At 41.7% G+C, this 23,004-nt stretch overlaps 1 protein-coding gene across 1 annotated transcript; it reads left to right on the top strand.

Moving 5' to 3' along the window:
• Window positions 1-3,405: 3,405 nt before the first annotated feature.
• On the top strand, window positions 3,406-13,721 carry IL15 (interleukin 15). The gene is made up of 8 exons (XM_054283859.1): window positions 3,406-3,567; window positions 6,081-6,198; window positions 11,351-11,451; window positions 11,875-11,956; window positions 12,110-12,151; window positions 12,983-13,126; window positions 13,264-13,395; window positions 13,519-13,721. The coding sequence occupies exons 2-8, from the start codon at window positions 6,148-6,150 to the stop codon at window positions 13,576-13,578; spliced, it is 612 nt and encodes a 203-aa protein (XP_054139834.1). The 5' UTR covers window positions 3,406-3,567; window positions 6,081-6,147; the 3' UTR covers window positions 13,579-13,721.
• The last annotated feature ends 9,283 nt before the right edge of the window (window positions 13,722-23,004 follow it).

The raw sequence follows: 23,004 nt of genomic DNA, 5'->3' as shown, positions 1-23,004 counted from the left end.
TTCTCCAAATTAAGTTAAAATTAGCACAGAGTAGCTATAAAATGTGTGTTTTGAGAAATGATGCCATACTAAAGCTGTGCATAGAGCTCGTGGAAGTAGCATTGTTTGATCAAAGCTGGGAGAAGGCCAATGGTTACTGCAGCCTACGGCCTGAGGCTAAAAACAAGGCATTGCTGGGATCCGCTGCTGCACAAATACGCACTTCCCACACACTGAGGAGCAAGGGCTCCGCTAGATAAGGCTAATGTGGTTCTATGCATAAATGAAATTGTTTTCACCTTTAACAGGAGCATTTGGGCCGCTCCCTTTCCATGCGCCGCTGCTGCACAGCAGAGGGAGCAGTGCTGGTCAGATGGAGGAGACTGTCCTTGGTGTGCCACGTTGTCACCATTTCAGTGCTGGCAGTGAAACCCCAAGGACAGGGCAGGAATGATGAGGGCTCCTGGTGAGGAGAGCACTACGATAAACAATATATGGCAGAAGAGCCTGATGGTGGTTTAAGATTTCTTGTCCAAATATCTTGGCTGTGCTCGCAGCGCTGTAAGGATCCTGGTGTTCCTCCTGGATTGAGATACTCTCACAAGAAGATGTTACAGCTGAAGAAGTATTAGATATAGCAAGCTCTTCTCACTGGGCATGGTTTAGGTTTCATTCTGTTGCTGAAGAATGTGTCACAATTTCTTTGCCCATTAAAACCACATTTGCAAGTTTGGATCTTGCTTGTCCTGAGTCTAATTCTTTACAACTGCTATTATTACTTTTAGTCAGGAGCTCAGGCTCTAGAAGGCAGTGTTTTGATTTTATAGGCCTTTCAATAATGCAAAGAGCATTGGTGAGTAAGAGAGTAATTAAGCAGGCTTGTGACAGATCTTTGCCTCTGGTTAGTTTCTGCAACGTTGTTATTCACATATGCATTTTACAAGATGTTCATAGCAGGATGGGTTTGTCTTCTGTGAAATTTGTTTATGTGAAGGGCAGAGCAAAAAGAGCTATCTGACAGACAAATATAACCTTAAATGGCCCAGCATGTTCAAATAAGTGAATGTTATTTTCCCAGAGGCTGCAAAAGGGCAAACATAAGGGCCTGAAAACAAATACAAGAGTAAGCCACAGGACAACCAAAATTCCTGAATTTGGGTTATAGTGGCACATATGCCAAAACTGCAGGAGTTTTTAAGAAATCTAAGAGGGAAAAAGTGATGAATAAAAACTTAAAAGCAGAATTTTACAGAAAGAATTTACTTAACTAGCAACTGCGAGATGAGAAAATTTTCTACAAGGAAAAACATGAGAGTAAAAAATGTGCCTCTGTGATGAGAAGCACATTACTGCAATTGTACCAGATTGATTTTCTTGCAAACTTCTGTTAATAAGCATTTTCACAGGCCAGGAAGGTTCAAATTTTGTCATGAAAAAGAATTTTGAGCGCACAAATCTGAAGATTCAGGCTCCTAAGCTAGAATCTAACACAGCAGCATAAACAAGAAACTATTGAATACACACATGAAATATTACACAACTTCCTTTGCCACTACATAAGAATATCTTGATAAACACATATTTCATCCTTAATTGGGGCATGCAAACAAAATAAAGTGCATTGAACAAATCTCAAAACTATTTTGTGGATAGCTAAAAACATCTGGAGGAGACAACATATGAACAAGCACAATGATAATTTGTAGGAAGAGATGATCTAAGTAAACTGAAGGTTGACCTCAAATCCCTTGACTCAAAAATTAAAATTCCTTGGAAGCCAAGATTCTTTTCTTCACAGTAACCATTGGGAACCAAAGAAAATTTTTCATCAACTCCTCTTTTGCCAAGATTAAAATAATTAACCTCCTTTAAAAACAACTCTTTATGCAATCCTTGCTTCACAGTACTTGACAGAGCCAGTAAGCTCCAAGCCATACTCAGTTATTTGGACAGAATGAAACTTTTAACACATCAGTAAAATTGATCATATTGAACCCTGCAAAGGGACTGCATCTTGCAAGGTAAGAGGTGGATTATATCAGCAGTTACCAAAATGACACTGTATCAAAAGATGAAAATCTTTGGCTGGCATAGACATTTTTACCTGTAATCCTTTGGAAGAGAAAGAGAAATCCTTTGGAACCTTATTTTTAGGTTTATTTTTAGCTGCTTTATTCCCAAATGAAGGCAACACAATAGAAATGTTAAAACTGTTCCCTTATACTTATTCCTATATACTGTACTGTTCCTATATCACTCTCTTTGCTCTGCCCAAGTTCTTCTAAATTGTTCTGTGAGGAGAAGCTCTTACATGGATTAACATGAAAGTTATTATGATATGTTCACACTTACATAACACACTTTTTGGTTGTTGATGGAAGCATTATAAAAAACTACATTCATGCTAGTGTGAAATATGGCTTTAGAGAATCCTCATGAATTCATTCTAGAATTAATATTCATTCTAGAATATTCATTCAGGGTATGGATGTAAGTGAGCAAGCAGTGAATTCTTCAGCTATGTACTTTTTTGGTTTAGTATTCATTAATACTCCCCACCTGACAGTGGTTTCATTTGCAGGTGTGCAAATGTTTTGTTTTTGTCCATTTGCTTATAAATTTCTCCTGGTTTAGAAAATTCTGTCAAATTTAGCATAGCAAAATTATCTCATCAAAAAGAAAAAAAAATGGAAAACACTCAATTTTCTTTCAGATTTAAACAGCGGAAAATATGAGACACCTTGGGATCCAAGTCCAAGTACTTACATGGAATTACACATATACTTGGTATTATTTACTCACTCTTTGAGCTGGAGTGAGCTGAATAAGCAGGTATTTATGACCACACTTGTCTGAAAATAAGTGCTCTTATCACAAGGCAGTTAGTAAATGGATATGTTCCTTTGGTTTAAATATTTATCCAAGCTGATGTTTTTCCTGCAATGCTGGTGCTTTTCATAATCTGTCATTGGCTGTGGAAAGTCTGTATTTTTATTTTCTCTCGCTTGTACGACAGCTGTTGAAGACACAGAAGTCTTATTTATGTTTGTAAATAGATTTTTGGCATCTTTCTGCAACAGAGTGTGCCAGCACAGTGAACTGACTGGCATTGTTTTATAAGCAGTGTTGCTGAAAAAAACCCCATTATCTCACCGAGAAACAAGAAGGAAATGCCCAGCTCCAGAAACTCATCTCTTCCAAGGTCCATGCTCAGACAGCCATCAGGCAGCTGCCTTTGGTGCATTGCACTCGCTCCCTGCCTTCTAAACTGCAGGAATGTGCATTGCACTCGCTCCCTGCCTTCTAAATTGCAGGAATGTGTATTTCCCCGCGGTCCTTTCTGCCTGGCTTTGTTCGGGGTTTTCCCCTCCAGGTTTGAAAGCCGCCAGGAAGCGGCAGCAGGAAATCCCTGCGGTCTGCTCTGTGTCGTGAGAACGACTTCCACCTTATTAGGCACAAAACTATTTATGTCACAACTGAAAGTAAAACAGGACGGAGCAGGGGGTGGAGCATTTGCTGGTGTCACTGGTGCCAACCTTGTCCTGGCCTCTGTGCCGTGTCGGCTTGCTGCTCTGCACCCCGAGACCTGTGAGTATTTCACAACTTCTGACATCCTCCTGCTTTCTTCTGTCTTCGTTCGAAAAAGGACGAGGCTTAGAGCTTAGCTTCTTATGAAATACATAGTTTAAATGCTGTATTTAGCCTTGCACTTGGCACCTGTTTCTCCGTTTCTGCCGCATTAGAGAAATCAGCAATTAGAGGAGACTGGTGCTAGCTCGTGAAAACTTGTCGTTGTTTGCTAACGAATTCACTCGGCAAAAACGAGGGGAAAACAAAGCTACTGCTCTGAGCCTGTCCTGGTTAACTCTGTCCTGGTTAATATAGCAAGGACAGAGGCAAAAATCTGGGAGAAAAGTTACTTACTTCTTAGTGTATGTGGTTAAAAGAGCATTAAATGCAGGCAGAGAACAGAAAATTTGCAGGCAGTGGAATCTTGCTGAAAACAGTAACAGGGTTTCTCTAGATGACAGGAGTGCTATAGAGAGATTCCACTCAGTAGTACACAAGAGTAAACATACGCACTGGTGAGTCTTGTTAAAAATAACACTTTCTACCTAGCCATAGAATCATAGACTCAGATAGGTTGGAAAAAAGGGAAAGATGTGGGGAACAGAAACTTGTCACAGATTGTAAAGTCACAACCTGCAAAATTATATCTGTGCGAGTCTAATAGGAAATTCTCCTTCCCGTGCACAATCGCTACCTTGCAATTCCTTCTGCCTAAAGAAGACACTTTTAGGCAGCTTACTTTGAGGAGAGTCTTACACAGTGGAAAAAACTCCTGGTGATAATTATCACAGCATGTTTGGCTATACTTTCCAAGTGGTACATAGTACACAGTACATAGTGAAGTGCTTCCTTTGTCTCTCAGGATGTTTAGTTCTATTTACAGTTACAAATTAATTTGGCACGTACTAGTTAAATGGAAACATACCATTTAGTTATTTTGTCTTGGAAAAAGATAATTACAGATTAACACAGTCTAAACAAACAATATCTATAGCTCAATAGAGGTGTTAAATTTGGGAGTCTACTGGGCTGTTTGAAGCTTAGAGTATGACTTTATATCTGTGCCCTGCACCAGGTGCTGCATTGGCTAATTAAGAGTTATGGCACTTGTACCAGAGGGGCCTGCATGTATTCTGGTTAGTGACAAAACTGCTGTTTTCTTGTAAGAAAGAAGCCCCGACCTGCCCTTCCAGAGCTAAGGAATTCTCTCTGGGAATCAATGTGCCTGACTTCTGAGAGCTGCAGCTGGAAGCTTTCAGTGAGCTTGCGAGAGGAAAAGCCATCAACACGAGCACACTCATGTGGAGAGCTGTTGAGCACTTATTGCTCAAAAATAATGAATTGTGTCTGTTAGTGTAAGCCACACAGCCACCCTGCCTCAGGCTGAATGTCAAGCGAACCTCAGGCTGAATGCCATGAAAATAACAAAGACAGAAGAGGCATGGCAGCTGGAGCAAGGGTGTGTGGTGTGCTTGTGAGAACACAGGAACGTGAGTCACAGTGGCTCTCAAAGGCTCAAGTGCTGCAGCCTTTGCCGGAAAAGAAATGACAACAGTTCCTTTTCCTGTTGGTGTGCTTAGGCAATGGTGTAGCTCCCGGAGGTTTTCTTTATGCTGTAAGGGTAAATAGGTCAATTGCGGCTTCAATTGCTGCTTCACATTCCTGAGGTTTGATTATGCTGGTGCTATGATTGGTTATACTCAGGGCTGTCAGTGCAGTGGGGAGGCTGGGCAGCACAGGGGGGTGACAGCAGGGTGACAGCTCGCCTGGGCTTGCACTGGGGATCCCAAGGGTAAACCGGACCTGCAGTGACCCACACTGGGTGCTGGTGATGGCCAAAGCCATCAGACTGGGGTCCACACATGCTGCTTTCTCTCGCTCATTTTATTTCATTTTCAATCATTTTTATTGAATAAAAAATGTCTACAGCCTAAGCTACACTATCTTAGAGTAATTACTTACATGGGTGCACGAAAAATCTGATTTTACACTGTCTAGAGTATGTACTTATATATATATATAAAAAAAATATATATTTATATGTATATTTATTTGGTTTGGGTTTTTCCAGGGGCTTGGTCCGCTCTGTGAAAACAATCCATTTGGTTCACAAATGGTGTGTGAGAAAAAGGAAATCGTTACATCATACTCTGATTAAAGATTTAATACCTTTTCATGATTATGAATTCATGGGAAGGCAGTGAGCATGGGATTGAGTTTTGAGTAGACTATGCTTTAGTGATCATAAACCCTTCTACTTCTGCTGCCCTCAAACTTTCTCCTTCCTTTCACTCCCACCATGTCTTTACTCCTCGCTGTGCTCTCCATCCAGTCGTACAACTCAAATTCCACCTCTGTGCACCAGCAGCATCCCTGCTGTCTGCCCCTAAGCCTTCAGAATATATACAGGGGACTTGCAGAAGTTACAAAATTTAAGAGGCTTCCTGCTTTGAATCATCTTAATGCACAGGCTGAAAGCCACTCAGAAATCCATTGTGGCTTTATACTTATGGTTTTTTTCCCCCATGTAGGCCCCAAAATGTAGTTTTCTGACCCAGATGCTGTGCTTCTCTTCTGAGTAATGGTCCAGCAGGCAGAATGCTGGGGATGGCACAAAACGCTGGAGCACTGAGCAGGCTGCAGAGCCAGGTAAGCACCTCTTAAACAACGTGACATTCTTCTGAAAGTTCAGCAAAGCTTGTAATGGTATTTTGCAACCCAACGTGAAAAGTAGGTAATAAAGAAAATTTAAGGCTTGTAAACATCTCTGGTATTTTAGATTAAATCCTTACACTTATTAACATTATTCTCATCTCAGTTCCAAAACACAGCATTGTACCAGGTACTTGGAAGAAAATCAACTCTATTCCAGTCACAAGTGCATTAAGACAACTTAAGTCCAAAATGCCACAGCATTTTCCTTTTTCCTTCTTTCTTTTATTTTTTGGCAAAACCCCCCTCATCTCCTGCCCTCATGTAGCTGAAAATATCTCTCAGATTCATAGGATTTTATGGTTGCTGTAGATTATTTTGCATAATTTAAATGACACATGAATATTTCAAGTCTCATTTTAAACTGTGTGCAGTTTCAGGACACACAGGTCACAGTGAGGACAAAGTAGTTTTCTAGCAGTTTTTCTCAAGCTAAAGATGAGCAACTTGAAATAGTGCAAATTTATGTACTGTGCACTGGTGACAATTTTAAAAAAGAAAATAATTGGACTGAAACTATGAGCAAGATCCAGTGTTGAGAGTGAACTCAAGCTCTATATTGCACTCAGTAAAAGTGACTTTTAAGCAGCAATGTGGTTCAGTAGGGGCTACAAGTAATTCTCTGCCCTCTTTAGGACCTGAGGGGTTTTGCCAGCACCTTTCCTGAGAGTTCAGTGCCCAAACCATATCCAAAGTATGGAGCATCCAAAACCTGTGACAGAATATTTTATCTCAAAGCAGCCTATGACACCTGTTTTGTCCAGACTTAAATATCAGAAAACAAAATAGCCTTCATTTAATTAATGAAAACTAATTTTTATTTCTGTTTATACTTTAATTATTTTGTAAAGGATCGTTTTCTCTAATTCATTTAACCAGCTAAAACTTTTGCAAATGGAAAAAATCTTTATTTAAACATCAAAAACTAAGAGAGAAGAGATTTGTTTTCTCTCAGCTGGATTGCTCAGTTTTGAAATGATGAAAATGTTCTCACAGTGCCTGGTGAACCGAAAGAAAAACAAAGAGCTCAAACCCACATGAAACAGGTCAACACTCTGATGCAAAACCGTGGCTAGCTGTCTGTGCAGCACCAGATAAAGATCAATAATGTCCTTCAGGCTCTGCAAACAAAAGGTAGAAAACCCAGTGGAACAAAAGCAGCGACTTGGAGGCTTAATGTCCAAGGGTAAAACAAATGATAGCATTAAATGGAGGCCAATCAATTGCAAGAAAATCTTTCTGAGACAGCCTACAGTAGTGACGCGAATGCAGAATAGAAAAACCAAAAACCCAATTAGGAAGGTTTTGTTTCCTGGGTCTGAAATGCTGCTGGACCTGTTCTGGCCAAAGCTTGGGAAACCTCAAGGTGTGTGTTCTGAGGAGTAGTCTAGCCAATAGTTCAGAAATTCAACCGCTGCAGAGTAGGAGCAGAAATGAGTGAGCTTGGAGGCTTAGAAATGTGCAAGTTCCTCTTCAGCATGCTCATTTCAGCCATACTCTGCTATGCTCATCAGCCCGTTTCAGTGGCCTGTGGGCACAAGGAACATTGGAGAAAGCTTGTGATCTCTTGAGCCTTCACATAATTTTTTTTTTTGCATTGTTTGTATTGGCAACAGCTCTGGTTCTTGTTTGGGAGTGGGTGTAATCTATCAAAGTAGCTAAAATGTGCTGATATGTTCACTGACCTCAGACAGATGTAACACTACCACATTTTCTTCTGATTTTGTTCCTCTTCTGGAAATAGGCAACCCATGCTATCACTGAAGTTTCTTAAAAACCCCAAAGATTAATGCTTACATGTACAGAGTCAGCTGACTCCTTGTTTAGAATGAAATAAGATTGATTTCTAGCTTTACCATTCAAAAATTATGAAAAAACATGCTAGAATGTTTCAAACTGCATCATGCCTCTAATCCAGGATCCAGCAAATTCCAGTAGAAGTATCACTGTAGGAGAGGGCCATAGATTATAATTCTTTTTAAAAAGCTCTGGAACTTGCCTAACTTCACAATTTTGAGAACTGCTTTTGCTATTTTTAGTCTTTTATCTATTACAAGTGCGTTACAGATCTCTATCAGTGTATGGTCTTGCAGTCTTTAAGCTGAGTATTTTGCTAAGGCTGAGATATTATCTGTCCAGCAGCTGTTCTTGTAACAACTGTTTTTATGGCCTCAGAGGTTTCAGTTTTATGCATCAATATGACATAATTTATAATTTTTTTGCTGTTCAAGTTTCCATGTTTGATACTGTTCCAGTTGTTAATATCCTACCCTAAAGGCACAGAAATTTAATCCGTAATTGCGTTCTCATTCCCTGTTGGGTATTTGTTGCTATGATAAAAATATCACAAATAATATGTACAAGGAGTGCCTAACAGCAAATGTATAGATCAGGACACATTTTGCTAAACAAACTTTAGTTTTTGGCTCCATTTTATGTGTTTTATTAATGCCCTTTACATTTTGAATATCTTTTTATTCTCACTGTTTATTTATCTGTGAGAACTTATTCTGAAAGGCCTTTTAACTAGTTATTGCATATTGCCTCCTGAAGGGTGTCATTTGGGGATAAATGGTCAAATCTCACCAGCTGTGCCTTACAAATGAGTTTTTTGCTCTGTGCTTTTTCTTTGCTGTGTATTTGAGCTAAATTATTTTTGCCACTAGCAAAATTCAGGGAGTCTCTGTGTCAATTGTGTTTGGCAAGCTAACCTAGCAGATATAATTAATATTATACGTCCTTGCATCAAGAAAACATTCAGCTGGTCTTTCACAATTTGAGGAGGGGTTGATACCTTGAAAAGACTGACATTGCATGGAAGGATGAAAAGAGAAAGAAGCATGAATTACCTTTCTTTCCTGGCTGGATTTTGCCACCTGGCAAATACGAGGTCTGTAGCCAAGTGCAGGGCACATCTCCACAAGGAAACAGTCTGAGCTCTGGGCCTCAAGCACAATCTGCAAAAGAAAGTAAAGGTCAAAAGAAAATATTTAACTTGTTACATTTCATGTTCTGATGTTTAATGTATTGAGTGGAACAGCAACGACTCTGTGACCTTTCAGCAAGATTTTCAAGCAGGCATTACAAACTTTACTCTCTGGCATAAATGCCAATTATCAGGAACAGACAGGAGAAAGGGCTGCCAAAGCAAATCAACAAGTAGCAAACAAAGAACATATAAATACAGAATGTGATATAAACTGAGAGAGGCTCCTGCCAGGCTGATTACTGAGAAAACTCCCTTGAAGGTTAGCACTTCCCTGATACAGGCAGAATAAGCCATGTAGGACAGTGCCATTCTGACACTAATTCAAACTCAGGGCTTTTTTTCTTTGTTTGCCTTCGATTGTTTCCTACAAGAAGCCTAAAGTGACTCAGGGATGAAAGAGCAGAGAGATTCTTCAGTGAATCTGCTTCTTTGGCTTTCAGCATTTACCCCATGACAAGGCAGCTAGAATATGTCTTCTCTCTAAATCTTACTCATAATCCATGAAAATTTGATCTCAAAATTACTTATTTAAGGGCTCAGTATATGGAAACATCTATCTAGTTCAGAAGTGCTGCTTCATTTATGGGCTCCATTCCTCTTAAAGCCACTTCCACTAGTTTATGAAACCTTTACTCTCCATGGCTCCACCCTTGGAAAAAAAAAGTCACAGAAGAAGAATTGCTGCAACAATGCAGATGAGTGGGTGTAAAATTTTACAAGATGTAAACAGTACTTGGATGCAGATCTAAAAAGATCCCTCCTTTATGCATGAGACATTTCTTAATAAAATGCCAAAGGACTGGCAGGAGCTGGAGGTGATGTAAGATTACAGAGGAAAATTTGCTGCAGTAACAGAGAAAAGAAGATTTAAAGTGCTTTGCTGCACAGGAAGCCAGAGAAAAAATGCTGAGGACACATATTTTTAGAACAGGGGAGAAGAAGAGACCAACTAAAATAATAATAATGAATAATGTGCAAGAAGTCTATTGTACTACAGAGTGAAATGAGAAATGGGAAAACAGATTGTTATGAGAGAGAGGTGTTTGAGAAGGCTGATTTGCTCATGGGAACAAGGAAAGGGGGCTGATCAAGGAAAAAAACTGTATGCTACAAGTCAAAAAGTTGAGAGAAAAATCGAGAATAATCAACAATGAAGAAGGTTAGACTTTATAGGGTGAGACTTATAGGGTGAGGGTTTTTGCAAATGAAGTATTTTGAAAGACTCTCAGGACATTTCAGGATTTTGAAAGAAGTGGACATAAAGTTCTGGCAGGGACGCATATTGAGGTCTGAGCCATCAGTTGTGAAGAAAACACTGGCAGTAGCTCCTCTTTTCCCACAGAAACTGAAAACAGTGTCACCGGTTTCCAAATCCCTCATTAGATCTGAGTGCGCTGTATGCTTCTGACCATTTGTCTTCAGGAACAAGGAAGCAGATGAGGAATAAAGATATAAATAAAGAATAAAAATACAGTTCAAAATAAGGAGAAAAAAGAACCAAATGGCATAGCCTGGAAAGAAATTGTCATATTTATGAATATCTTATCTCAAGGATTCAAGGAGACATTTATAAGCAAATATTAATAAAAAAGTTTAGATATATGGTATTTAGGCAGAAGCATGTAATTTTAACTGTCTGTATTTTCCATCGCATGTAACTTAAATACTGTAAAAAACCACAAATATTTTCTCTTGAGCAACTTAGATTATTGTTTCTGTGACAGCCAAATCAGCAAAGTCATTGGCTGTATCTGCTTCGTTAAAGAAAGGTTTTTTCATTTGCTTACAGATTTGCTTCTTTAAAGAGAAAATAGTAGCGTACCTTAGATATCACTCAGAGGCAACTGCTCTTAAAATGCTTAATTTAAATTCATTATTAAAAAACAGCATTCCTTTCCCAAACATTGTGTATTCTACCAACTGTCGGGTAAAGTGATTTTGTATTTCTCCAAGCTACAAATCAGCTGGCCCTTCCAGCTACACACAACAGGGTTTTGTCTTTGTTGGAAGTCTTGGAAAATTGGTTAATTAAATCAGTACTAAAGCAAAATTCTGTGGAATCAAATGGTGACAAGGCATCACTTTGGTTGTGTCTTCCAGAAAACACACCTGAAAAGTATTTGTCTGCAGTATCTGCTTCTGAACAGCCACTGCTTTTGCCTTGTAAAGAATGGAATGGGACTAATCATCTTCTTCCTATGGTAAATACAGAGCTAATGTCAATCAGACACTAGCTACAAATTATTTATTTTCACTATCAGAGCTGTTACTTGTCTCTAGTCACTTCAGAGACTGGATTTGGAATTTTATTTTTACACTTTAAAAGAATTTTTGGTATTTTACATCAGGTAATCGAACCTCTCTCTTGCATTATGTTCTATAAATGTGGCCTTCTGAAAAACCCACATTGTTTATACTGTGTGTGACACAAGATTCTGTTTTTATGTATCTGTGTGATTTTATGATTTTTCAAATCTGCCTGCTTGCCCCAAGCATTTACCATATGAATTTACACGTAAACACTGTATCTCTAATATCTTACCATGCCGAGTCCTTTTTTTCATGGTAAAGGTTGTAGATCCCTCCTGTTTATCCCGATGGTCACTGTGCTCCTTCTGTTCCAGTGCTTATGTTCCAAAGACAGAAGCAGGACGCTGCAAGTGGGAAGAAGTTCTGCAGGATTTGCAAGCCATCAAGACATCCAGAGTAAGTCCATGAAACAGTCAGCTTTTCTTGCAATCCTAGAAGAAGCCTTAATAAAACATTTAGCACTGCACTCAGCTAGGAAGCGCTAGTGAGAGGGAGAGGGATGGTGTTTGTTAGCTAATGTTGGTAATTACAACTCTTATTTCCTTGCAGGACATTGATGTCAGTTTATACACTGCCAACGCAGATGAGGATGTAAGTAAACTTCACACATGACCACAACTGATGTTTAATGTGGTGCCTTCATGGCCTTATCTGAACTATCCCCTAAAGCAGACTTGTTCTAATTTGATAAATGCGTCTAAAATCAAATAATTTGCCTTGGAATTAATAGCACTTCTAATCTATGTGCTTATGATAAACTATGCAAGCAGGTATTAATTATCCTTATTTAGTCATCTGCTACTAAAGTTAATCAATTGAAAGGGATGGTTGAGGCCATATTGGGTATCCTGGCCCACAGAGAGGAGGCTCTGTGCATAGCAGCGAGGTTGGAAGTACAGGATATTTAAGGTCCCTCCCAACCCAAACTACTCTGTGATTGTGTGGTTCAAAGTCATTTTATCAAGGCAAACAATGCTAAAATAATTCTGGGATTCATTTTTTAATTAAGGGAACATTACCTGCTTCCTCTGCTCTCTTACCCATTCTGAATTCAGGTCTCCGAGTTAAAGTGTTAAGACTACTAAGCATAATAATAAATTAATTCCACTATGGTTAGTTATATGCCAGGTTCCTATCCTCATTAATTATTTTCCTGTGTTCTTCATGTTTCACCCCATCTCAGCAAAGTGCTTGCTCTTGTTGTTCTTAGCTCTCACAGTCCATCTCTGCAGATATTCAAATGTACTTGAATAGTAAGAAAAGATGCCCAGTAAGTAAAAATCAGTCTCTTTGTGGCTGATTTTATCTTAGATTACATCTCACTTATATAATACTTGTGGTTTAAATTAGATAATAAATTGTGACCTACATTTGCTTATTCCTTTTTAATCATAAACTATTGCAACTGCATGTTTTTTTCAGGAAGAATGCCAGGAACTTGTAATGAGGTGCTTTTTCTTAGAGACAGAAGTGATAGTTCAAGAATGTCGTATCAAAAATTGCAGTAAAACACAGGATGTGTGGAACATTTGGAAAAATGGGAATGACAGCTTCGAAAAAAATAAGGTAAGCAGCACCAATTGTGTGTGGAAAAAAAGCAAATCAAAATGCTTATGTAACTAAAGAGGTATTTCTGCTATCCAATAAACTGTGGGATGAAAACTAATGAGAAAAACTAATGCCTTTTTTCTTCTTTTTTTCAGTCGGCTTCCACAAAATCAGAAAAATGCAAAGAATGTGAAGAATATGAAGAAAAAAATTTTACAGAATTTGTACAAAACTTTGAAAAGGTTATACAAAGGGATTGCAAACACTGGTCAGAAAGACATAAGCTGGTAAAAAATATTCTTACATGAACACCCTCAGAGAAATTAGATTATCATCAAAAATAAACCAGAAAAAAAATTATAATCCTCTTGGCTATCTCTTAATATATCTGTTTCTATTGTGGTTTTCAGGTAAGCTCAATTACTTCTTCCGTCCAAGAACTCAAAGTCAAAACTAAAATATTTATGTGAAGACTCTTCTTTGCCCTTTTGTACAATGCTAGCATAAGGGCATTAAAAATTATCTCCAGTTTTCTCACTGGAAGAAATATCACAAAAAAGAAATAAATTATTTGCCTCCATAAAACATCAAAACCAGAAGTGTTTATTACATAGTTCGCATGAAATAAAATGGGTCCTAAATTTTAAATTTTTCCTCTATTCAGTGGTGTGCACTGAATATGATTTTTCCTTACCTGATGTCATGCGCACAGGAAAGGTAACACCAAGTTACAACTCTGGACTGGAGTCAAAGAGATAAAGGGACTCTCCTTATTTCTGGCTTTGAGAGGGAAGCATTACACTGATGATGGGGGAACCAAAGAACTGCTTTGCTCAGAATTTTCTTCATCTTCACTACTTTGAAAATCAGTTTCCTGATTTAATATTGTTTTCCATTAACTCATTTACCCGTGGCAAGTACAATAAATACTGTGAATTTGTCTTTCCAAAGAATATTGCTAAATCTGTGACCACTCAGCTTGTCACTCTGTCAGCCACTGGCCATACCCCTTTTATTTCATTTGACTTCCACCTGGCCCAGGTGCATCTTCTGGGATTAAAAGAGGCCTTTTGGTAATCTGGATCTCCAGCATTTCTGTTAGGGTTCACTTTTTCCTGAGAGCTAAGCAGCCATCTGAAAGCTTTTTTGGCTCTTTTTTTTAAGTTAGGGAATTCCTATGTGTTCCAGAGGAAAAGTTTCAATACGAGTAAAACACAGACAAATCTGACCTGACCTGTTAGTCCTGCAGGCAGAACAATGGCTACTTGTGAAGCAAACATCCCCAAGGTGAAGAAGCTGTTTCTTCTAGGCAGGCTTGAGTTATTTGCGTGGCATTTACTAGCTAATATTTTCTAACTGCTGTTGGCAGACATTAAGGAAAAGATTAATACTGTGTTTTCTCCAATGAATCCTTGTCAGTTAGGGGATTAAGGCGACTCACAGCAGTGTTTCTGTGTACAGAAGGAACAATAACTACCTTTTGACACCAGAAGAGAAGAAAAATGCTCTTCCATCCAAGTTCTGCACTACATGGTTCTGTTTTCCTGATTTGCAATAATTTAAAATCTGCTTTTCCTTCCCAGTCCTTGTAGTTAGTATCCACATTTCTTGCCTGTGTACTAACAGGATAATGCAAGATGATGTCTGACATCCTCTTCCTTCTTGCTGTTTTACTGGACCCTGAAGATAAATATGAGTTGTTTATCCGTAGAATATTGCCTCTAGTGGCTCCCAAATGTTTGAGCACCTGTTGATCAGGTACTGTTCAGATGATTTCACGGACATTTTAGACTCTGAACTGCAGATACCTTTCTTGTTAGGACCTTCAGTGTTTTGAGGAAAATAAAAAAGAGGGAATTCTTTGCCTGCCGTGAGATAGCTGGGGGATCAACAGCAATTGCAAATTATTCATCTTGTTCGTATGACTATGTGAGCAAAAACATAGTATAGAAACATTTCATTCCAGCTCTATGGGGAAAAAGCTCAGACAATGATTATTCGAGTCAGCCAGCCCAACGGAGAGAGGAATGGAGGGAAACCAGCATATTTGATACATCTATATATATAGAAAGAGAGATTTCAGCAGGTGTTCTCCATGGATAAAGCAGGAATTTCTGCACAGCATCAGGAGACTGATCAAGACAACACTTAAAGGGACATTCGGTAAAGTCTAAAGGGTTGTATCTTCTCTAAAGGCAGAGAAGAAACAAACTTTGCTCATATGAATTCGATGGAATTTTAGTCTCACGCACCTAGGCAGGAAGAGATGAACAAGTTAGCATTATTTCAACAAAAAACTCAATTCAGCACCTTGAAACAGTCTCCTTTCAACTATTTTCCCTCAACGTTGGAGAATTCACCTATTCTTATGAACAGACTTAATTAAGCCAATAACTTAAAGACAAAAGGAAATAAACATTTTTCATAACCTCACCCTCTTCTACATGCTTATTTAAGGTGGTATTTTCTTGACCAAGTCAAGCCAACCAGGAATTAAATGGCTTTGTAAAAATGGGGGGAAAGATGAGGCAGTACAATACAGAGTGAGAAATCTGTTGAGATAACCGAAATCTGTGCCATGAGATAAGCAGCTCACTGCCTCTAAAAGCTAAAAAATGTATAGGGGAAAAAGGAATGAAGTTGGAACATAAAAAGAAATCAGGGAAAGGTTTTCTGGGAATTTTCTTGAGAAATACCAAGAGCTAAAAAAGCTTATTTTAACTTCAACATACAAATTAGTATCCTATACTGGTTTTCTTCCTTCTGAGCCCTCAACCATACAAACTTGTACCCTTTTTTTCTTTTCCTAGTGCGACTCAATACTCCTCGGGGCTGTCCACTTCACAACATACAGAACTGCTTCTGATGAACTGCTTTCACAAGTTTTACTAACGGAAAACAAAGAAATGCAACTAAAACTTCTATGTCAAGATACTGTCTTGAAATCAAATTATAAAATACATTGACAGTGCTGCTGAAACAACCTTCATTAGACCCCAATACAGTATTTTGTTGTGAGGTGAAGGGAAGCCATCAGGTGTGGCTTTGTTTATTTAATGCCTTTCAGGGGGATGCAGCTGTATTCAGCTTTGCAAGATGAAAAATTGAAAGTAGTAATCCTTACAGAACCTTATGGCTGCTCTACCACACATGAGAGACCCTGAGAAACTGACAAAAGGGAATTTAAGAGAAATTTAAAATATACTTATGTCATTGGAATTCAACACATACAACAATAACATTAATTAAAACAGTGTAGCGGGGCCACAGATAAAACTAAGAAATTGTTATGTATAAAAGTTGTCTTTCCCTGCTCTTCTAAAAGTTACAAATATCCTGCAGTTAAAAATGTATTAAAAGAAATCTTTCTGGAAATGTATAGTCTTGCAGTAATGCAGGACATGTTAGCATGAAAGAAAGTTAAAACACATGTCAAACACCACCAGGATAACTCAAAAGCTGCAAACACCTTATGTCAATCTAGGAATAGCATCTAGAGCCCATGTACACCCCACATTACAAATTTCAACTCCCCAGGTTGGTCCCATTGCAGCAGGCCATGCAGCAGGGCAGAACAGCTCTGGCATAAATAAGTGCAGACACCCGTGACACAGAACGTGACAAACAGGGGGACACGAAACACGACACATCATGTTTGTGGTGAGGGCCTCGAGGGGAGAAGGCAAAAGGGATCCCAAAGACACACCAGGGAACACAGCACACCGGACAACAAGACACAGACCAGAGCTGTTCTGCACTGCCCGCCTGAAAGCTGCCATCAAAAGTAGAGCCTCTCCCTTTAGCCGTCCTAAGGGCCCTTGGAGAAGATTGCTTTTCCCTCTGCTAATCTTTAAATCTGCCCCAAGAACTCCCAACCCACTACTCTCCCATCATCCCATCTCCAGGCCTTGGCCCCCGACTTATCTTTTCCATGATCAGTGATGGGAATCCACGTTGCACCTGAAATGAGTCTGCCTTGGAGGGCCCCGTGATGGCCTGTCAGCCTCTCGGTCAGCTACAATGAAGAAAACCAAAACCAAAGTGTGAGTCCAGAGTTATGTGGGACAAATCCCACCAAGGCGGCTACTTGCCCTTTCCTGAGTGTGCCTGGCTCCTTCAGGCTCCAGCTTCATCCTGATTCCAAGGCTGTGGCCTTTATTAGGAGTGGCACCTGGGTTAGGGAAAGGCAAAGTTAAATGGCATTCCTGTGAGTGCAGTGGATGACTTTGTGTGCTGTAAGACATGTGAAAACCTCTGCTAGGCTTCTGAGAAGCCTTGTGTAGGGGGGCCCTCAAATAAACAAATAAACACCCTCTCTCACCCTGCTGTCTGCAAACCTCCCCCTGCCCACAATAACTCCTAACTGGATACCTGCTCACCCTCCCTCTCCCAGTCACAATCCTCAACTCACCTGAAACCTCAATCTCAAACATCATCCTTCACACTGGACACATGCCTCTTGTGACATGATGAATCCGCTGAAAAGTTGTTTTGCTTGAGAGCTGAGCAGTAACAACCACTTCTCTCCACTGCTCACCTTGGCTCCTGGTATCCAGACTGACTTCCTAAAAAGAAAGACAAAGAACAGAGCTGTAACAGAGTCACCATACACACTTCTGCTGCAGAGACAAATGCAGCCTCACCTGCTAAGGGGAATCCCCTCACCAAGGATGGGGCCCTCAGGCACAGATTTAATCCATCTGAATCTGAAAATAAAGTTAGGGCAAGAGTCACACTGTTGCAGGATAAGCTGAAGAGTTCCAGATATCCTGGGTCCATCAACAAAACCCATCTAGAGTCCAACTACATCTCACATTACAAATTCCAAATCCCCGGGGCTTCTCCTATTGCACCTGGCTACGCGGCAGGGCAGAGCAGCTCCAGCACAAATGTGTGCAGACACCCGTGACACAGGACAGGACGTGACAGACAATGAGGACACAACACAGACACAAACCTCTTGGCAAGGAAAATGGCTGCAAGGACTGAGAGAAGGCAAAAGGAGATGACCAAGCTGAGACCGATGGTGAGCTGATGAGGCTCAGAGAATCCTGGAGAAAGAAGATGCTAACTGAATGATTGATTCCAAGAACAGCAAAGATGGATGCCTAGGAATCCTACGGTCAGAATCCTCTCCCTGCCCTCACATTCTTTCAAGTCCTAATCCACCATAATGGATCCAGGTGGGTCAGAGCTGTCCATACAGCTCAGAACAAGACCTGACAAGACATCTGACTGGATGCTTCCAAAGAGAGAACTTTTGACTGGGGAGCTCAGACAGGTATCAGGAACACATGTATGGCCTGGGTGCCAGGCCAAGGAATGCAGAGATCACAGGTGCTAACAATGATGCCAGGGTTTCTGACAGGTCCCTCAAAGGGCTAAGGTGAAAGACATGAGATACACAAACAACACATAATGCACAACAGACACGAGACACACCGGGACGGCTCTGCCCTGCTGCACACCTCAGCAAAGTGATCAAAAGTGAGACTTGGCTTTTATGGGGCCTAAGGGGCCACTTCATGAACACCCCCCACCTCCAAATTGGATTCAAAAACCCCTGCCAGTAATTCCCAAACCAGCACCCCGCTTTCATCCCCTCTGTGGGCCGTAGCCCTCTACTTATCTCTCAGACATCTGGGGATGCTGCTCCCTGTCAGGTGCAAAGAAAGGCCACCTCGTCAGCTGGGAAGGTCCTGCTGGCACCACACTGGTGTCTCCCAGACAGCTGTATTAAAGAAAACCAAACATCAGTGCCTGATCTTGGCACCACATCAGCCAAAACCCCACCACTCTGCTACTCACCGTGCTCCTAAGAAGGCCCAGCACCTCCTAACCCTGACCCTCTGCCACACATGGAATGCATCTGCACCTGAAAGAAAGTTACAAAGTACATCAAACACCACCAGGATAACTCACAAGCTGCAAACACCTTATGTCAATCTAGGAATAGCATCTAGAGCCCATGTACACCCCACATTACAAATTTCAACTCCCCAGGCCTGTCCCATTGCAGCAGGCCATGCAGCAGGGCAGAACAGCTCCGGCACAAATAAGTGCAGACACCCGTGACACAGAACGTGACAAACAGGGGGACACGAAACACGACACATCATGCTTGTGGTGAGGGCCTTGAGGGGAGAAGGCAAAAGGGACCCCAAAGACACACCAGGGAACACAGCACACCGGACAACACGACACAGACCAGAGCTGTTCTGCACTGCCCGCCTGAAAGCTGCCATCAAAAGTAGAGCCTCTCCCTTTAGCCGTCCTAAGAGGCCCTTGGAGAAGATTGCTTTTCCCTCTGCTAATCTTTAAATCTGCCCAAAGAACTCCCAACCCACTACTCTCCCATCATCCCATCTCCAGGCCGTGGCCCCCAACTTATCTTTTGCATGATCGGTGATGGGAATCCACGTTGCACCTGAAATGAGTCTGCCTCGGAGGGCCCCGTGATGGCCTGTCAGCCTCTCGGTCAGCTACAATGAAGAAAACCAAAACCAAAGTGTGAGTCCGGAGTTATGTGGGACAAATCCCACCAAGGCAGCTACTTGCCCTTTCCTGAGTGTGCCTGGCTCCTTCAGGCTCCAGCTTCATCCTGATTCCAAGGCTGTGGCCTTTATTAGGAGTGGCACCTGGGTTAGGGAAAGGCAAAGTTAAATGGCATTCCTGTGAGTGCAGTGGATGACCTTGTGTGCTGTAAGACATGTGAAAACCTCTGCTAGGCTTCTGAGAAGCCTTGTGTGGGGGGGCCCTCAAATAAACAAATAAACACCCTCTCTCACCCTGCTGTCTGCAAACCTCCCCCTGCCCACAATAACTCCTAACTGGATACCTGCTCACCCTCCCTCTCCCAGTCACAATCCTCAACTCACCTGAAGCCTCAACCATCATCCTTGACACTGGGCAGACGCCTCTTGTGACACAACGATTTGGCTGAAAAATTGTTGTGCTTGAGAGCTGAGCAATAACAACCACTTCTCTCCACTGCTCACCTTGACTGCTGGTATCCAGATTGACTTCCTAAAAAGAAAGACAAAGAACAGAGCTGTAACAGAGTCACCATACACACTTCTGCTGCAGACACAAATGGGGCCTCACCTGCTCGGGGCAATCCCCTCACCAAGGATGGGGCCCTCAGGCACAGATTTAATCCATCTGAATCTGAAAATAAAGTTAGGGCAAGAGTCACACTGTTGCAGGATAAGCTGAAGAGTTCCAGATATCCTGGGTCCATCTACAAATCCCATCTAGAGTCCAACTACACCCCACATTACAAATTCCAAATCCCCGGGGCTTCTCCTATTGCACCAGGCTATGGCAGCAGGGCAGAGCAGCTCCAGCACAAATGTGTGCAGACACCCGTGACACAGGACAGGACGTGACAGACAATGAGGACACAACACAGACACAAACCTCTTGGCAAGGAAAATGGCTGCAAGGACTGAGAGAATGCAAAAGGAGATGACCAAGCTGAGACCGATGGTGAGCTGATGAGGCTCAGAGAATCCTGGAGAAAGAAGATGCTAACTGAATGATTGATTCCAAGAACAGCAAAGATGGATGCCTAGGAATCCTACGGTCAGAATCCTCTACCAGCCCTCACATTCTTTCAAGTTCTAATCCACCATAATGGATCCAGGTGGGTCATAGCTGTCCATACAGCTCAGAACAAGACCTGACAAGACATCTGACTGGATGCTTCCAAAGAGAGAACTTTTGACTGGGGAGCTCAGACAGGTATCAGGAACACATCTATGGCCTGGGTGCCAGGCCAAGGAATGCAGAGATCACAGGTGCTAACAATGATGCCAAGGTTTCTGACAGGCCCCCCTAAGGTAAAAGACATGGGATACACAAACAACACATAATGCACAACAGACAAGAGACACACTGGGACTGCTCTGCCCTGCTCCACACCTCAGCACCGTGATCAAAAGTGAGACTTGGCTTTTATGGGGCCTAAGGGGCCACTTCATGAACACCCCCCACCTCCAAATTGGATTCAAAAACCCCTCCCAGTAATTCCCAAACCAGCACCCCGCTTTCATCCCCTCTGTGGTTCGTAGCCCTCTACTTATCTCTCAGACATCTGGGGATGCCAGTCTGTGTCAGGTGCAAAGAAAGGCCACCTCATCACCTGGGAACGTCCTGCTGGCACCACACTGGTGTCTCCCAGACAGCTGTATTAAAGAAAACCAAACATCAGTGCCTCGTCTTGGCACCACATCGGCCAAAACCCCACCACTCTGCTACTCACCACGCTCCTAGGAAGGCCCAACACCTCCTAACCCTGACCCTCTGCCACACATGGAATGCATCTGCACCTGAAAGAAAGTTAGAACATATGTCAAACACCACCAGGATAACTCAAAAGCTGCAAACACCTTATATCAATCTAGGAATAGCATCTAGAGCCCATGTACACCCCACATTACAAATTTCAACTCCCCAGGCCTGTCCCATTGCAGCAGGCCATGCAGCAGGGCAAAACAGCTCTGGCACCAATGTGTGCAGACACCCGTGACACAGAACGTGACAAACAGGGGGACATCAAACACGACACATCATGCTTGTGGTGAGGGCCTCGAGGGGAGAAGGCAAAAGGGACCCCAAAGACACACCAGGGAACACAGCACACCGGACAACACGACACAGACCAGAGCTGTTCTGCACTGCCCGCCTGAAAGCTGCCATCAAAAGTAGAGCCTCTCCCTTTAGCCGTCCTAAGAGGCCCTTGGAGAAGATTGCTTTTCCCTCTGCTAATCTTTAAATCTGCCCCAAGAACTCCCAACCCACTACTCTCCCATCATCCCATCTCCAGGCCTTGGCCCCCGACTTATCTTTTCCATGATCGGTGATGGGAATCCACGTTGCACCTGAAATGAGTCTGCCTCGGAGGGCCCCGTGATGGCCTGTCAGCCTCTCGGTCAGCTACAATGAAGAAAACCAAAACCAAAGTGTGAGTCCGGAGTTATGTGGGACAAATCCCACCAAGGCAGCTACTTGCCCTTTCCTGAGTGTGCCTGGCTCCTTCAGGCTCCAGCTTCATCCTGATTCCAAGGCTGTGGCCTTTATTAGGAGTGGCACCTGGGTTAGGGAAAGGCAAAGTTAAATGGCATTCCTGTGAGTGCAGTGGATGACCTTGTGTGCTGTAAGACATGTGAAAACCTCTGCTAGGCTTCTGAGAAGCCTTGTGTAGGGGGGCCCTCAAATAAACAAATAAACACCCTCTCTCACCCTGCTGTCTGCAAACATCCCCCTGCCCACAATAACTCCTAACTGGATACCTGCTCACCCTCCCTCTCCCAGTCACAATCCTCAACTCACCTGAAACCTCAATCTCAAACATCATCTGTGACACTGGGCAGATCCCTCTTGTGACATGATGAATTGGCTGAAAAAAGTGTTGTGCTTGAAACAGCTTGGAATTTCAGGGAGTTGCACTCCTCAAATACAACCCCCTCCCCTCAAAAAAAAAAACGGAAAGAAAAACCAACAAAAAACCCCCACCAAAACAATAAACAAAAAAAACCAAAAACCCCCAAAAAAACCCCAAAAAACCCACAAAAACAACCCCAAAACAAAAAAAAACCCCAACCCTGCAAAACCCCCACAAAAACAAAAAAAACCACAAAAACCCCCCAAAAAACCAAACCTCCAAAAACCAAAAAAACCCAAAAAACCAATGAAAACCAACCAAAAACCCCAAAAAGAAAACAAAAATACCCCAAAAATTCCATCAAAAAAACCCAACAAAAAAAAAAAAAAAAGAAGAGCAAAACCATAAATTACAAAAGCACCTTACCCCTAAACACCAAACCTAAAATCACAAACCTAAATGCCCCCTGTATTCCATGCTGTTCTCTTCACAGAATCTTCAAAGCCTCTGT

This window comes from Melozone crissalis, unplaced genomic scaffold, assembly GCF_028551555.1.
Source record: "Melozone crissalis strain CALT ecotype California unplaced genomic scaffold, PUWL_Pcris_2 ptg000039l_1, whole genome shotgun sequence".
In the NCBI taxonomy this organism is placed as follows: domain Eukaryota; kingdom Metazoa; phylum Chordata; class Aves; order Passeriformes; family Passerellidae; genus Melozone; species Melozone crissalis.
The sequence above is the reverse complement of the archived record's forward strand: the minus strand, read 5'-3'. Positions and strand labels throughout refer to the sequence as shown.

Bases quoted from the DNA above. Each gene is read 5' to 3' on its own strand.
- IL15 (XM_054283859.1), top strand. From the start codon at position 6,148: ATGCTGGGGATGGCACAAAACGCTGGAGCACTGAGCAGGCTGCAGAGC. The intron at 6,199-11,350 runs GTAAGCACCTCT...TGTGTCTTCCAG, and splicing joins TGAGCAGGCTGCAGAGCCAG to AAAACACACCTGAAAAGTAT. The intron at 11,957-12,109 runs GTAAGTCCATGA...ATTTCCTTGCAG, and splicing joins AAGCCATCAAGACATCCAGA to GACATTGATGTCAGTTTATA.